A 16,964-nucleotide genomic window follows, 5' to 3' on the forward strand; every position below is an offset into this window, starting at 1 on the left:
AAGCCTTCCAGGAAAAAGGAGACACTCTATCACGTACTGAAGTCTGCACGTTATGCCACAGGGAGGTAAAGAAGGTGTCACTCATGCAACCAAAGTCCTTGAGGGTCCCAGCAGAAAGTTAGGCATGGACTGTCATCCACAGCCAAAACAGACACCTCCAGGAAAACAAGAGAAGAACAAGCCACAGAGCCAATGGATTGGGAAAGGGTATTCATGAAGTCTGTCAATCTTCCAGCACCATTAAGTGACTTAATTTTCTTTGAAGCCCTGTAATTGTCTCATTGGCGGGACTGTCTTTCGTGACAGCTATCCCACAAAGGAAAGCTCACGAAATCTGCTTCAGAGCAGACAGAGCTAATCGGTACATAGCGGCTTTAACAGATCTGGCACTGCTGAAATCCCAGGAAGTAAGACATAATAAAGGCAAGGCGGCCACAAAGCCCTGCATATCAAACCGCTGTTAGCAGTGAGCCTAAGGAATCATTCGGAGATTAACAGCGGGGGTGAGAGCCCTGCCCTGGCCAGCACATGCCTGAGGATATGGCAGGCTGGGCACCATTACTGCTTCTCTGACGTGAGTCAGATATAGCCTCCTGCCAACTAGCTCTTGGTGACAACTGAATTCTGTGTATTATCTGGCTCAGAGCCCAGTGACCAATAAGGCCAAATTCAGAGACCAAGCTTAACCGAAGCCACTAAACCAACCAAAACCCAGCGTACCAGTTAAACCTCTTTCCCTTGCTTACCCTTTCTGTCTGCAGTCTCCAAAGCGCAAGGGAGATGGGGTTCCTGGGTTCTTGCCACCTTGTACACCGAAGTATCAGACTACTCCAAGGAAGAGGGGAAAACTGAAACACATCATGAGCTAGAGAGTTCACAGTCCACAGAGATTTCAACCTTCCTGTGCTTGGACTGGTGCCTGCACATCTAATGAGACACGAACGTTGTCCCTTCTGTGTTTATGTCCCTTCTCTGCATACAAACCAGCTATATTTTGTAATGCGACACATTCTCGTTCAGCTGTCCCCCTCTGTATACCACTGTGCTTCCCTCCTGGCTCCCAGTCTCAGCACAGAAGAAACCAGAAAACCTTTAATCACCCCTAATACGCAAGCAATGACAATTCCACAGGCAGAATCGCTTCAGTTCAAGCTAAAGTTGAAAGCAAATTCAAACACTCCTGGTTACCACAGTTTTTAATCATAAGGTGGTCTTCTGACCTGTTGTGTATTCTTGCCCCACAATGCCTAAGAAATCCTTATCAGGGTATCAGGAGTCTGGCAGCAGGAAAATATTGTACCAAACTCCCTGACCATAAGACACTTATGATCAGTGGCTTAGGCTCAAGACAGATGAACCTAAACCTAATGAATTCACTGCAAGAACTTCTGCTCCAAGATCCTAAAAACTTCACCAAAGTCAAGGGGGACCATAATCACAGGTCTAAGAGGAGTTTTTGTCTCCAGTTGACTTATCCAGCTATCTACCCGGTATGACTATAGTTCACTTGTGGCTATACTGTCGTTGTGTTTATTTTATTTTCCCTTCTCCCATCATCGTGCATTAATACAGTTGGTCGGTGATGCTTGAAAGGCACTGACATGCAGAATGATGGACTTGCACTTACTGTTACACTTTGCCATACCCAGGAGCCTGCTATTTTTCATTCCAGCACACAGAGATGCCAGTTTTCTTAATGACGTGCCAGCCTTCTTGGCTTGCATGTTATATTTCTTGGTTCAATTTTCCTCATTTCTTTGTGAGTAGTAGAAGCTTCACAAATAAACGAAGCACTCGCCTGTGCTTTAACCACCAGACTGTACTCCTCCCACACTGCACTTAGCGAGGAATGAGAGAAAGAATAATCCAAGCCACAGAAGGCTCAGTTTACCTTGCTACAGATAGATACGTACAGCGACTTTTCCTATCAAGCCAACCCCTCCACCACAGATGGATTCACTTCAGTGAAAAGTAGCATTTCCACCTTCATTCTCATTGGTAAACTCTGCTGGGGGAGGATACGTTTATTGGTGGTCAGATTTCTGTAGGAACGGCCCTACTGATGGACCCTACTGGAGGCACTAGCTGAATCTTGCCTTTCCTCAGCCCTGGTCCATCCTCCGTGCTGGTGCAATGGTTTCCTGAGGGAGGAAGGAGCTCTGAGTGTTTTCAGATGTACCTTTTTACCCAGGAATATTTTATGGTCAGCTCGTCACTAACTTTGTGAAGATTGTTGGGCTTGTGAATAGATCGGGCCGTCAGATCAGAAGCACTGAGGCAGGACCCAGAAGGATTACGGTTGTGTTTGCCTGGAGCTGCAGAATGTGGGTTTATCCAATGGGACAGGGCTATGTTAAGTATGTCTGTACTCTACAATGTTAATGATCCTTCTTCCATTAGTCCTCTGGCATATGGTCTTCTGTCTTAAAGTGCATAGTTTGTATTTTCCATGTCTTTATTTTAGCTGGCTTGTCTAGTCTCATCACATTTGATAATCAAGGGTCAACCATGTTGAATTGTGCTAAAACATGAAATGAGCACAGCATAAGTAGATGGTGACTGAAAAACAACAGGATCAAATAAGCCCTGAAAGCTTTTGTAGCACAGATATTCCTGAAGAAAAGGGGGCATACAGATAAAGTTCTGGGACTTCTCCTCTCCTCTGATCTATGCAGAAACATAGAAAGAAGTGCCCAGTGATTTCCAACCAGTTTAGTGCAGTAGGCAAGTAAATAAGTTCCACACGTCTCACTTTCACCTTTACTGTTGTAGGATTATTAAACTGGGCCTTTTTTTCCTCCTGTTTACTTATTTTTACATGAAACTTGTCAGGGAGTTATCTCAACACCTATCATCTACTTGTGAAATTATCCTTGGTACAATCCTGAAGATGAATTATTATTTCTGTTTACACAGAATGACCTGAAGTCCCAAAATACCCAGCACATTTGTCTATGTCAAAGTCAGGAACCGAATGCAAAATCCTCCAACCCAAGCCTTAGCCACCAACTATAGCTTCTTCTTGAGATGCTTCAGGGGCAACTCTTCTGTTGCTATGGCAACATGAGGTCTGAATTTCTATTTCCCCATACAAAACCCAACAGGAAAACCATCTTATGAATAACGGCTACACATCATGGCCCTTAATTTAATCAGAAGTTGACATCAATTACATATCCTTCCAGGAGGCTTCTCTCAACCTCTTGCAGAACTTATTTTCATGCAATCTTTCATTTTGCTTTTAGTTAACTTGGACATGATGGCAGTGCTGCCCAAACAGGGACCACGCATAGCCTTCAGGAACTGTCCCTCTGGAAGAGCAAAAGAGATTGTCTCACAGACCAAGAGGAAAAGGGAAAGACACAGAGCTGAAGCAAATAGGGTTAAAAAAGGCAATGGCAGGAGTGGATTGTATATAATCTTTTTGCTGCATTCCCCTCCTTTTCTTCCTCCTGTTTCTATATGCCCAAAGAGTTAACTGTAGAAAAGTCACTGTTAGGAGGTAGCCTGCCTTAGTGTCTAAGCCACTGGATGAGGAATCCTGGGCTCTAACCCCCGCACAGCCATGGGCCTGCCACAAGACCTGGGAACCTCCTCTCAGCTCCCTGTATCTGCATTTCCCTCTCCTCTCCCCAGACACACGCACATCTGGGGCCTTTATTTTGCTTGAAAACTCATCTAGGCATAGGCTGTTCTTAATGAGGTTGCACACAGGGCAAGTCAGTAGGATCGCAGGTTTGGATGTGGGATTTAGGTATGCTTGCAATAGAAATGATAATGATCTAAAACCCATCTGTGCTAAGGTAATGTTTTGAAGGAAGGAGTTTCACTTCACAAATGTAGGACTGGGGACCTGTAGGTGGGGAATGTAGGAGGTCCTGGCAGTCTTTGAGAAACGAGGAAAGGTGAAGCAATGACTACTCCACAGATGAGGCCTGGGAGAACAATCCTCTCTTACGCTTGGAAAGAGTATCTTTCTATTTCCCTCTGGTTTCGTGCTTCTTCCTTTTGGTTTCTGTGAGAAGCTGCCAGAAGCTTCCCCTGTATCCAATTGAGCCAATGCCAGCCGGCTCCAAGATGGACCTGCCGCCGGCCAAGGCTGAGCCCATCAGTGACAGTGGTAGCACCTCTGGGATAACATAGTTAAGAAGGGGGAAAAAACCCTATTTTAAGATTTGGGTTTTCTTTCTCATTATCCTACTCCGATTGGATTGGTAATAAATGAAATTTCCCCAAGTCGAGTCTGTTTTGACCGTGATGGTAATTGCTGAGGATCCCCCTGTCCTCATCTCGACCCGTGAGCCTTCTGTCCTGTTTTCTCTCCCCCATCCAGCTGAGGAGGGGAATGATAGAGCAGCTTTGGCGGGCACCTGGCATCCAGCCAGGGTCTACCCACCACTTTTATTAACTCCTCTGGCCTCCTGCCTTCTTTCTGTCTCTAGGTCATACTCACCTTGCCTTACGCTGATACCTTTCCTAACATCTGCTTCTCTGTCTTTGAGTCTGCTTTCTCTGATCCCATTGTTCAACCCTCTTAGATGCCTCTCCACGCCCACCGTCTCCTCACATTGTGCATGTGCATTAATGGGAGAGAAAGCAAAAATAAGAGCCCACCCATTCCAGTTCTTTCTACAATGCCCAGAAGGATCTGTGTTTGAGGCATGTTTTAAAGATCATTGTAAATCAGGAAACAGCAAGGTGGAGTGAAGGGAAATTGGAAAGAGCTCTCAGCTCATGAATGTATAATGCAAGAACATGGGCCCTCACTCCAATTTAATCTTGCCAAGAGTTACTAGACCAAGTTCCTTGAACAAAATGTCATTATTATGACTAACCATTCTGTATTTATAGAGAAGTAGCACTAGAAGACAAACAGTTCAAGCAGTGCTCTTGCGCTAAATGTTCTTTGCTTTTTCCTGTATGTGGTCTTTTATTCCCGCGTTAATTGTGGTTATAAATTATTCCCAACCTGCTTTGGAATGAGCCTACACAGACATCGTGCTGTTGAAAACACAGTACATTTATACATACAAGATATAAAGCATTCAGCAACTCCAGGGGTAAAAATACTGTGTATCAGGAATCAAACCCACAGAAGATTTAAAAGGTAATTATTGTCAGAATATTTCACTGCCTGTTGCCACAAATGGTTACAGCTACTTCTGCACCATGCAGAGGACACTGGAGTGGGCAAAGTGGTCACCAACGGGTGTCTCTGAGAGGCACGTGTGCCAGGAAAGGTTTTTTTTCCCCACAAAGGATGAAATCTGGAGATAAAAGAGTCTTGTTAGAGATTGGGTGGTGAACAGGATGAGGAAGGAGTGTGGACACCTAACCCCTGTCTATGCCCATCCAGGTCAGAAAGGATGAAGCCAAAAAAAGTTCGAAAGGGAGAAGAATGGCTTGTATTTCTTTTTTTGTGTGTTGGAATATATCAGCCCCCAGGAGGGGGAATGTTATTCGAACCACCCGGGGTGCACATGCCTCTGAGAGCCAGGGAACGTGGAGCCTTGGCAGGCAGGCCAGATGCCAGCCCAGGACAGAGCCACCCTCTCACAGCCTTCCTACATTTCTGTCAGCTCTAGCAAAGGGCGGTATTGAAAAAAAAAAGAAAAAAAAAAGAGCTTGTTAAGTCTCACACAGCTTTCAGATCAAATTTTTATCCTGTTTCACCTTGTAAGTCTCTTGAACAAGCCCAGTGCTTCAAAGCTGAGGCTGCAGATCTCCCAGGGAAGGTTCCTGTGTTTAATAAGCTGTTTTGACTGGAATTCAAAGAGAAAGTAAAGATTTCTTTTGGCCTAGCTATAGAAAATGTGGCCCAGACCTGTAACCCCATATCTGACCAGACAAAAATGTGTATTCTGTTAAAAACTGGAGATTTCTCAGAAACATTGGCCTTAGAATAGCTCTGGTTCCCCTGTAGTCAATAGCAAAAAGTCTCATTATCTCTAATGGAAATACCTGTGACTAATTTTATTTGGAAAGAAGGTTCTGGAAGGCAGTGCCAGAACATCAACATAACAAACCTGTAACTTATATAGTGGCTCAGCTACTGGGCAAAATAGATTCCAGTTTATTCTTTTCAACGATTCCATCACAAAATTAACCCTTGAAGGACTTCATATCCTAAAAGCGTGCTGAGTGCTGACAAGCAGGGAAGCACAGAGCAACCGAAATACTATTAACATGATGCAATGCTTATAAATGACATATAATAAGACAGAGCCATGACTCATGGGATTCAGACTTTCTTGAATGACCTGAGTGAAATTTTGGCAGTTTCTGAAGACCCTGTTCAAGGTTCCCTGGTGCCTCATCTCCAGGGCCTTCAAGCATGAGGCTGCACATCACCCCTGTTAACTGCACCAGAAGTCCTGGAAACAGGGGATCAGTCCTTCCTACCACCACTGCAGTGAGACACGTGCTCGTATCACTTCCCTTGGTGTCCACCCTTTCCATCCTAGGGCACGCAGATACAAAAATAAATACTGCATTAATACAGTGAATGTCTCCAGAGGATTTCACTAAACGAAGAACGAAATCTAACCCCAGCAGAGACTCCTTCGCTCTGACAGGTCTTGTTTTCTTTAAGTTTTGTTTTTCTTCTTCTAACACAAATACGATCCATCATCTGCCCAAATTCAAACCTCATGTAGACTTTCAAAAACTGCTTCCAGCTAACTGTGGTACTCAAATGGCAGTCAGTCCTTTTCCATCCATTCTTGTTAATGTCTCTATTCACCAAACTTTCCCTCACGGTTAAATTCCCATATTTGAAAGTTAAAGTGACCGAAGTGAACGGCCCTGACTGAAGAAAGCATTAGTCCTCACATTTCTGCCAGTGCGGATAGGAACATATATGCCCTTTGCAGGCTGGAAGGTCCACTGTAAAGTTTCCGAAATCCACCTGTTTTGATTAGTATGCCTTGTGTGCAGCAGGCCAGAGAGAGTAAAATACAGAGCTTTCATTTCCCCTTTGATTTCAGCACTTCTTTTCCACGCCCTGCCCCATTTCCTGATCCATCTACATCAAAGTTAACAAAATGAAAATGCTCCTGGAAGCTTACAAATCAGTAGATAAAATAACTGAGGTTGATCAATTTGCTAAGATCAGAAGGACTAGTTGCAATTTTCAAAAGACTCGATGGTGCACATGCATATTTTTACAGCAAACTCATCCGTTATCCCAGGATTTCAAAACTCCTCATTCAAAAACCAGGTTTTTTGATTTTCCTGTAGGTATTACTACTAGCGTTGGTTAGAAAACACATTTTTCCCCACCTTGGGGAAAATGACGGCAATGATTCAAATACAGAAAAATGCTTCTCAAACCAGCTGAATTTAAATCTAGACCCTCACAGCTCCCATGAAACATCATGGTCTCCTTACTAGGGAAGCAAACAAAGCACATCATCTGAAACCAAGTCCTGCCAGAAATTTCAGACAATAGGGCAGAATCAGACCGAAAGACAAGTCAGTTTTAGCTCCTGTGTTGTTCTGTAGCAGCATTCAAAAAAGAAACATTCTGAGTTAAATGCAGTTCCTCAGTCTAGGAGGACAGAGTTCCTAGTTCCGCAGACAGGCAAAGACAGATACTACAGTATCTTCTGTAGTTTGGGCTTTTTTCCTTGTCAAAGACCAGTTCTTGTTCAAAAAGATTTTGATCAAAACCTTCAGACAGTTAGCTACATATAATAACAGCCAAAAAATTCACTTTACCATTAGGATAACTGAGACACAGAAATAATAGTGGTTATAGATTAACTCTGTGGTGGACCTGTGGGCTACATCTCCAGCGTCTACCCTGAGCAGCTGCCAATGATCAGTTTGATCTTGATCTCTTGATTCCAAGTTTGGCATCAAAAGAAATATTTTGGCCAGTGGAATTTAATTTAGTTCAGAAATTTTCTCTCCATTCCTTCATAACACGACACTATCGAAAACAAGGAAACCAAAGGGATATAATCTAAATCTCCCTTAAATTTAAGTAACCCAGGAGCAGCTTATATCCAAGTTAAACACAGAAAAAAATGAAGTAAGTGGAATCAGAATCTAGCAAAAGATGCAAAAGTAGAAAAACTACCAACTCAAGAACTTTTTCATAGCGTTATTTGTTTTTTGCATTGGAGATTGGGGAATATGAAAGTGCTAAGACAACGTCAACACTCTGCTGGGGCAGTGGTTCTTTCCCTGTGTGTTTGCACAGTGCCTGGAACAAGGGAATTCCAGGCTTAGCTGAAGTCTATAGTCTTTAAAGCAATGGTAGTGCCAACAGTTGTGTACCACCCTCTAGATAAGCAACATTTGTGCTCCAAAGGGCTCACAGTTTAAGTGAAGAATGCAAAGCAGGGGAGGAAACAACTCTTATTTATACCATTTAAAGGAGGAAGACCAAGGTCCGGAAATCTGAACAAGGTCACATACTGCAAAGAACTGAATCAAGGTTTCCTCAGTCCCCATCTAATGCTTCAAATGGAGGGCCATCTATCTTCTCTCTCAAGGACAGAATCATAAACATAAAAGGCATGCCTTTGATGCACAGACAAATCCCCTGCCATCAGAAGGTTGTTTATCTCGTAAGAGCATCAATTCTCTCATAAAAACATCACTTCTCTCATAAAAGTGGGTTTCCTGATTAAATAATAGGACTAAATCACATCTTAGCTTGCAATGAATAATGACTATATGAAATGTAGAGCTCACATCCTTTAAAAAAAGTAGCTGAACTTCAAAAGACTGGGCTTGAGTGATACAGTAACTGAAGGACAACTGAAGCTAAATTATTTCTCCAATGTTGGACAAGCTTTAATATAAATAAAAATATAGAATAAAGATTTCTACTACTTACCAGCACACTGATTATTTTCATCCAACTGGAAACCGAATCGACACATCAAAGGTCTTGTAACAGTCGGGTAGTTAGGAACGGGGCCTGGTGCTGGGGGCGGTGGATAAATATTTGAATAAGGATTCAGATATGGTGACCGATACACTGGGTTTGTTCGGGGTACGCATAAATAGCCACCATTCTGGTTGACACACACCATATCTCCTCTGCAGGCCTCAGGAATAGTCCGACATTCATCAATATCTAGAAGGAAATTGCAAAAGTTAAATGAGCGATTGCTTCTCAATGGGACCAATCCGAAAAATAGTTAACATGTTTTTCTCAAGATTTTGCTAAAAAATTTGATAGTCTCTTTGAAGAGAAAAGCTAATCCTTCCTCGTGGAACCTCACTTTGAAGTTAGATCATACTAAAACAGGAAACATCCCATATATTCAACATATCCTATGTTTTACTTGTTTTACTTCACTATTAGAGGGTAGAGGGAGAGGGGAAAGCCTGCTTTGTTATTCTATAAATGTTCAGTTTAAACCCTGATTTACACATGGCTACAGCATGCTACCGCCTGTTCCTGCTCGAGGGTCTGTCCAAACCACAACATGCAGATCAGGATTTCAAACACTGGTGGTTTGGTTTGCCCAGCTGTGAAACTTGGATCCCGATTTGGAACTCCCGAGCTCCCTCCCACAGAAAAAAGTTAGGGATGTTCAGATCTGGGGCCGTGGTTCAGGCCTCTTTCTTGGTCTGACTGAGATTGTTGCTGAATTAAATTTAGAACGATACAAATGGTTTAGCCACACGGAGCGTTCAAGCCGTAGGTTGCTATGACAGGGCAAGCACTCTGCTGCTGGTTTTGCCCTTACTGCTTGAGTGACTTCAATGCGCGCAGAAGATGCTGCCCTGGAGACTGAATGCCATGGATAAAAATATGCTATAGGGCAAAGCGCGTGTTTCCCTATATTGCCTCAACAGCTCACTTGGGGTTTCAACCCCGAGCAGTGGTAGACTTTATCTAAGCCTCCAGGTGGAGGCTGCCAGCAAAGATAGTAAATAGTCTGGAAGAGAAAGAGGAGGGTAAACAACCCTTATCATTTGGCGACTAGACTGAGCCCCCAAACTCATCCCAATGCATCACAGCTATTTGAGAAGCACTGGCAGCAAATTAGTATCTCAACAATGTCAAAGATCGGTATATACTTGTGCTATGTAAATACACACACATATTTATATATACACATATATATTTTTGTATATACATATACACAAACACACATATTTGTCACATAGCAAGAACTTTTCAACTAAAACATACTAACAGCAGCACAGTGTTAACTCAATGAAGTCAGGATTGCTGAACCCCAATTTAAATGTATTGATTTAATTGAAGTCCTACCTAAGCATTGCCCAGAGGCACGGTCCAGGTCAAACCCATTAGTGCATTGTTGCTAAAATGAGAAAACAAAGGACACTCAGTGACTGTGAAATGAGAGGGTTGCAGAGTCAAATGCTCATCTGGATTATTATGCTTAGTACAATTGTTCAGCACTATACAGTACACCACAATGAAGTCCCTTCCCCAAAGGACGGTCAGCAAGGGACGAACCTGAGACCTCAGCACATATGCCAGCCCCTCAAACAGAAGGTGGTTCCCTCAGGTGGTGACAGCGTCAGGCTCTTCATCTCCCCGGGGGCAACCAAACATAATGTGTGATGGGCTTCATACCAGTTGTTAATGCAGTTGTATGTTCTTCTATTTTGGGATCTCATTTTTGCTAGAACAGCGGGGCTCAGTTAGAAGGTACTGGCCAACTTCTCTAACAGGCTCTAAAACACCACATACAGATAATTCAGTACGTACGTCTCAACATGTTGGCCATCTGACTGAATGAAAGCCATAGTTAAAACATAACAAGCTTTATAAAAGTAAGGCTTTTACTTTACACCAGACCTTTTGATTTTTAGAAGATAAATCTTTACATGACACCTGCTCTAGGCTGGCAAGGTTCCTTGTTCCTTCCTATCCTACAGCGCTGGTCTATACCAGGGCTGCAACCCAGAGTCTTCAGCACTTCATTGGTGACCCTCAGCAGTTCTAAAACAGTGACAGTCCTGGTGATGGTTGTGTCAAAGCCCATTAAAATGATTCCCTGCTCTCCCTAGTTTTTCACTGGGCCTCCAAGTATTTAGCAGCGGGCCAAGCAGTTTTCACAAGCACAGGATCCTGCCATTTAAAAGGTTATACTAAGGAATGTAAGCAAGAGATATCCAGAAAACAGGAACCACTGAAGTAACCAGAGGGCAGAGGGATGGAGTGTGCTCAAGATTCTTCCTTTTTTGTTGTTGTTAAATGATAAAGACACTTATTTTTGGACTTTGTGGAAGAAGTCAGTGGAAGACTGAAGTACTTGGTTCATGTTTAGAACAGTAGTAAGTTGTAGATGGGAGACAAGGGGTGAGATGGGTAAGTCAGTGGAAGTGGGTCGTGGCAGGAACTAGGGAGGGGACATGAAGTGAAACACGCAGCACTATTTGGCCTGCATCCGCCACTTGCACACATGAATACACAAAACCACTACGAGAAGTGTCAAACAACTATGAAGGAATTCTGCCTTCATTTATTTTGGCATTCCGAGATTTTTCGGTATCACGTTGTGGAAAGCCAAGGTATTCTGATGGGAGAATGTATAACCAGCCTCATGTTTTAATGAATGTACATACCCTACTTTTTGTTCTCTTTCTATTCTGGGGTGTATACGCTACACCTAGGTTAGCAGGAAAAGATAAGATAGACAGTTTTTACCAAAATTATTTTCTTTCGGATAGTAAAAGATGATTCAGAAACCCTGAAACTACTGTAGAACGGTTTCAACAACTTTCTGGAACTTTATTCTAGAAAAGATTTGAATATTGTTGAAATGACCAGTTTCAATATCTTCAGAAAGGGTTTGTTGCTGGCATCTTGGTTTCAAGTTGCTTTTTGCTTAGGCTTCAAAATCAATTTAAGGTACGAGATGTTTTTATAAAAATAGCAATGGCAACAATATTTTTTAGAATTATAAAAACAAACCCTTAAAGACATCTCAAAAATTCTCCAGGGGCATGTAAAGCATTTCCCATACAGATCCAATGCTCACAAAGATATCAGTAAGCATGCCATGTGCAGGAAATTTTCAATGTAATAGAAAAAAAACAACTACATTTCAGAGTCTTTTGGCAAAGGTATTCAGAAACACAGCTCTGGACACTGAGTATATCTGGATTATCAACTAGGAATTCAAACTTAACATGCCTTTGGGAACTGTTTTTCCTAATTTAAAGTCCAACTGGAGCCCAAGAACACAAAGAACTAATGCTTCTGCTATTTCAAGAACTGGACTGCTTTACTTCCATCCACCCTCAAAAGCCCTGCCTCTTGAACAAAAATGGTTTCGGGCATAAATTAAAACGAAAACTAGGATGCAGTCATTCAGGATCACAGTCCAAAATTAAACAGTCTTAAGACAAGATCCTGCTATACACAGAGAATACCTATTTATATGAGTAAGTTTTCCAAACGTGGATGTTCCCCACCACAGAACTGAGCTGTCCCTGCTCTCGTGGGATGGCTTTTCTTATTTATTTTCCCAGCAGTGTTCAGTTCAGAGGCAGATTCAGGTTTTTCCGTGAGGTCCAGGTTTCTACAGGGATATTTTGCTGAGCTGGCAAGGATGAGTCAATAAGCTCAGTCCATGTTCAACTCCCGAATCCTGCTGGCTCCAAGTTCTCCCCTCTAAGCCCTTAGACCACACAGTTTCCTTTCCATGCAAACCCCAGACCACAGAGCTTCCTCTTCACCTGCTCGCCAGTTACATCTCATGCCATACAGCGCTTCAGTACAAACCAGCACACAGATCTCTGGGTGCACCTCTCACCTGTGCTTTTCCGGGGCTTGAAAGGCAGACGGCCAGTGTGAAAGCAGTCAGTATCCTGTAATGTGCACAGAAAACAGGCTGAAAACCTTCTGACATCCAGGCTCATTATATAGAATTAAATACACATGGACAAATTAATTTCCAGTGACGCTTCAGAGATTTGCTAACGTGAATTTGGCCCCTGGAGAGAGAGTAATAAAACTGTGGGCCAGATTCAGATCTCAGAGTCACTAATTTTACTACGGTTTTACGCAACTGGGATCAGAATAAGACTGAACATGTCTATTAACTATTTTTTTATGATACCCCATGCAGCAGCTGCTTAAGGAACAAGCGCGTAATAGTCAATGAAGTATTTCTGCCCCTCTCTGACACCTTTCCTCTGAGAACATCAAAGCTTTTCTTGCACATTATGCACATTTTACAGATGGGTAAACCAGAGCACGGGCCCTCCCTAAGCTGACAGTGCAAGGCGTTGGCAGGGCTGCAGACACGTTGTGCAGGAGGTCCTGAATCCAAGCCAGTCACTCTAACCGCTAAACCGCATTTTCGTCCCCAGGAGACTACATTTGAGATTAATCCATTTTCTTAGGGCCAGATTCTGTCCCTTTACTCAGTCTTGAGTAATATGTTGCTCTGCAAGCAGACACGCTGTGCCAGGTCATCAGCTACTAGAAGCTGCTATCTTCAATGGAGCCTTCCCCACTTACAGCATCTTAGTGGGACCCACTGGGTCTCTTCACTGCAACTGGAAGAAGAAGATACCTTACTAACCAAGCTCTAAAGCTTTAGAACTCCTTACCTGGAGCACCAAAATTCTTGTCAGCTAAGCTCCCACCCCCAAGTATTTACTAACAGACAGAAAACCAGGGAAGGACAGTAAGAAATCATTCTTTTCTACGTACTCAGCACTTTGCCGCTGCCTTATATAAAATTTCTTCTCAATACAATTAGACCCACATCTTGCTTATCTTGGATTCCAGTTCTGAATGGCAATTGTATACAATCCGTTCCCATAAAACCAGTACAGGAAGCAAGGGATATTTTAGGTAGCCTTCATTCTGCTAACCAGCAAGCTGCCAACTTTCTCTCTTTGAGCTGTGTCTGATTTCCAGTGCAAACTGAGCTGCTGAACAAGACCTATAAACGCATCAGGCAAAACCACATGCAAACAGTGACCGACACATTCAAACAAGTTTGTTTTAAATGAGGAGAGAGGCACAAGCTCTGAAAAGCAAGCATAAAACCTAAAATGGTTGTTCATAGTGCTGCAGAGACGGATCGTGCTTGCTAGCAGTTTTTGAGTGGCAAGGAAAGGCAAATTCTGCACAGACTTCTCCTAAGTGTTGGATGCAAAGCGTTCAAAGTACAACTTTATCCATTTAGGCTTGCACTTAATTTGTTGATTCCTCAAATCTTTTCGAAGAGATTTTAAAGCATGCACTGGTATAAAGGCTGCAGACTCCCTTTGCCTAGAGCAAGAAGAGCACTAGGAGGAAATACAGCAGGTTACAGCTGAACGCTAACGTGCTTTGCAACTGGGCTACGCTCTACATTATTGCAGAGTGGTGCACGCTAACAAAATCCCCTATAAAACCAGTCAGCCAAAACTCCTACGTTTCTAGATGGTCTTTTGTTTCCGTTTTTATGAGATGATATATTCGTTCCTCTTGGTGGGGGGGTGACCTTACTGCCTCAGACGTGTTCTGCCTACAACCACCGTCTCGATGTGCTCGTTACTTTGGGTCTCAAGTCCCCTCAAGAATTACGAACAGACAGGCAGCACGACCTATCAACACTACATTCAGCTGGTCGCAGCAGCTTGCCCAGCAGGCAAAATATTTTAAACTAGCAATTAACTTCTGCAATAGTAACTAATTAGCCTCAAATCAATCCCTGTAGCCAGCGGGATGGTTTGCTGTCGCAGTTCAGCACTCCCGCGGATGCCGGGGTTCCTGAAGCGCAGAGAATGAGCATAGATCAAGGAGGAAGGCATCAGAGAGAGAACAGCTTTAATTAACAGACTTTCCCCACCTCTGACCACTGAGATCCCATCTCTTTGCAAATGGCTTTAACAAGTGGATTGGCAAACCGAAGCCCTGCCACAGAGATTTTCCACAAGCAGGTTTCCCTTCAGTAAGTAAAGAAGTTTCACGCACGCCACTTACCTTTTTAATCCTTGCATGTCCAAAACCGTTGGGGAAAGGTGGAAAAAAACCAGAGGCTGCGCTGATGAATAACTAGAAAGTTTTTCCAAACATTACACTCTGCTAGCACTTCAGTTCCTCAGTCATTTATAGTCCAAAGAATGAAATAGCAAGTAACGGAGAAGATCGGGAGCCGTCTGTACCTCCTCAGACACTGGAGAGAATACAGAGAAAGCACCTGGTTTTGCTTAGTTCTCTTCTGTAATTCAGCATTAAACCAATTGGAGGAGGAATGTTAAAAATGAACACTTCATTTTCTAAGTATGTTAAACAATGCAAATGGGGGCCTCAGCCTGGGACAGCTGGTTTAGATTACAAAGCTCACCAACTGGCGAGACTCCTCACAACAACCTCGAGGAGCCTGCCAGGATAAAACACTAACAGCTTGAAGGAAAGCCTCTCCCGCTGCAAACTTCACAGTTAAATGTGCCTCAGAGCAGAGAGCACCGTTATTGGACAGAAACCCTTAACAAGGGACCAGAGAAGGGAAGGGATTGTTTTCCTTGCTCTGAGAACAAAAAAAAAAAAAAAAAAAAAGAAAAAGTCAGGCTTTTTGGAGGCCCTCTAGCTGGTGTCTCGGACAATGAATATGCAACACTGGCTGCGTCGTGCCAATGGCATACTGATGAAAGGTCTGACCCTCTGGGAGGTGAATAACTCAAATTCATGACGATCGCAGCTACAGGAACGATATTGCTTGGGGATTGTTTGAAAACAGGAATAAACAAATTAAAACGCTCAAAGGAAACCAAATGGCTTGTTGACAGACACCGGCCCTTTTTAAACTGACCCCACGCTTAAGGGAGCTGTTTGTGAAAAGAAATATTTCTCAGGAAAGATATATCTTGCAGATCTCCAGTTATGACTGAAGAGGAAGGAAATAAAGTACTTTTTCAGGTGTTTTGCAACTTTGCCACAGGCAGAGCTTTAGTAGGTCAAGCAGAACATTTATGAGATGTGAGAGGTTAGCAATCGGATGCTGCAAAGATCCAAAGATGAACACTGAAATTAAACACAGACATAGTCATAAAATGAATACTTTGCATGTCTGTGGAGGCTTCCATCTGAGGAAACCCTTTATTCCTAAGGAACGTGAAATGTCCGAGAAGATAAAAATCTATCATACATCTCTCTGTAAGAGAATAAGAAATAGAGAAATAGAGTTGTTATAACAGATATTCATAAAATTGGCCCCTAAGCATGGATATCCAGCTCTAGATACAACGGTTGAACTGTTTCAACCCACAAGTCATATCGGTGGGAAGCGTGAGGGCTCCGTACCTCACTAACTGGCTGGAATTGTCCAAATTACCTTTAAAAAATGACAGCACCAGGCGCTCCATGACATTTCTGACAATTTGTCTCTTAGTAACTTGTTTACGTCACTTCTATTGCCTGGAAAATTAAACACTCTCCTAGAATTATTCAAACATTTGCAGACAAATAAGAACCAATTAACTTATTTAAAATAGACTTCCCAAAAGCTTAACAAAAGCTCACACGAGACCTCTGAAGAAGCTCGCTGGGCATGTTGTGGAGGAAAGTTCTGTCAGGGATCAGCAAACAGGCAAGAGAGAGAAAGCAAAGACTGGGCAAATTTTCATTGTGGCAAAAGGTTGACAGCAAGTACTCTCATTGCTCCATAAGTCCAGTGTTTCTCAACACACTTGGGGATATGGAGAGCTAACAAGTCTGAAAGTAGCAGTGCTTACTGTATCTTAGGTGTGTGGAGATCTACCGAAACCATGAGAAACAGCTCTATAGCCAAGCAGGTGCTCTGAGCATCCATTTGGGTGGATGAAGAACTCGCCTCATAACCTTGTCGATAATCCACTTGCTGATCCACTGGATTTTTCTCACCATCACATGGTAAAAATCATTGTACGCGTGCCAGAACCACCATATGAGCGCAGCACCGGTCTGCTCCCACGGAATTGCCTTAGACTAAAGAGGTTTGATTCATCAGCCAACTGGCAGAGGTGCTCCAGCGCTGGAGACA

The 16,964-nt window shown here is 43.0% G+C and overlaps 1 protein-coding gene across 1 annotated transcript in view; it reads right to left on the bottom strand.

Annotated features, from left to right (window-relative positions):
- FBLN5 (fibulin 5) overlaps window positions 1–15,395 on the bottom strand; it is a 54,342-nt gene extending 38,947 nt beyond the window's left edge. Inside the window, exons 1-4 of the mRNA XM_063332556.1 lie at window positions 14,927–15,395; window positions 12,759–12,813; window positions 10,241–10,292; window positions 8,849–9,091 (exon numbers count right to left, since the gene is read on the bottom strand). Coding sequence (XP_063188626.1) covers window positions 8,849–9,091; window positions 10,241–10,292; window positions 12,759–12,813; window positions 14,927–14,943 — 367 coding nt within the window. The 5' untranslated portion in view covers window positions 14,944–15,395. The remainder of the gene's footprint in view (window positions 1–8,848; window positions 9,092–10,240; window positions 10,293–12,758; window positions 12,814–14,926) is intronic.
- Window positions 15,396–16,964: the final 1,569 nt, after the last annotated feature.

Source organism: Chroicocephalus ridibundus, chromosome 4, assembly GCF_963924245.1.
Source record: "Chroicocephalus ridibundus chromosome 4, bChrRid1.1, whole genome shotgun sequence".
Classification (NCBI taxonomy): Eukaryota; Metazoa; Chordata; class Aves; order Charadriiformes; family Laridae; genus Chroicocephalus; species Chroicocephalus ridibundus.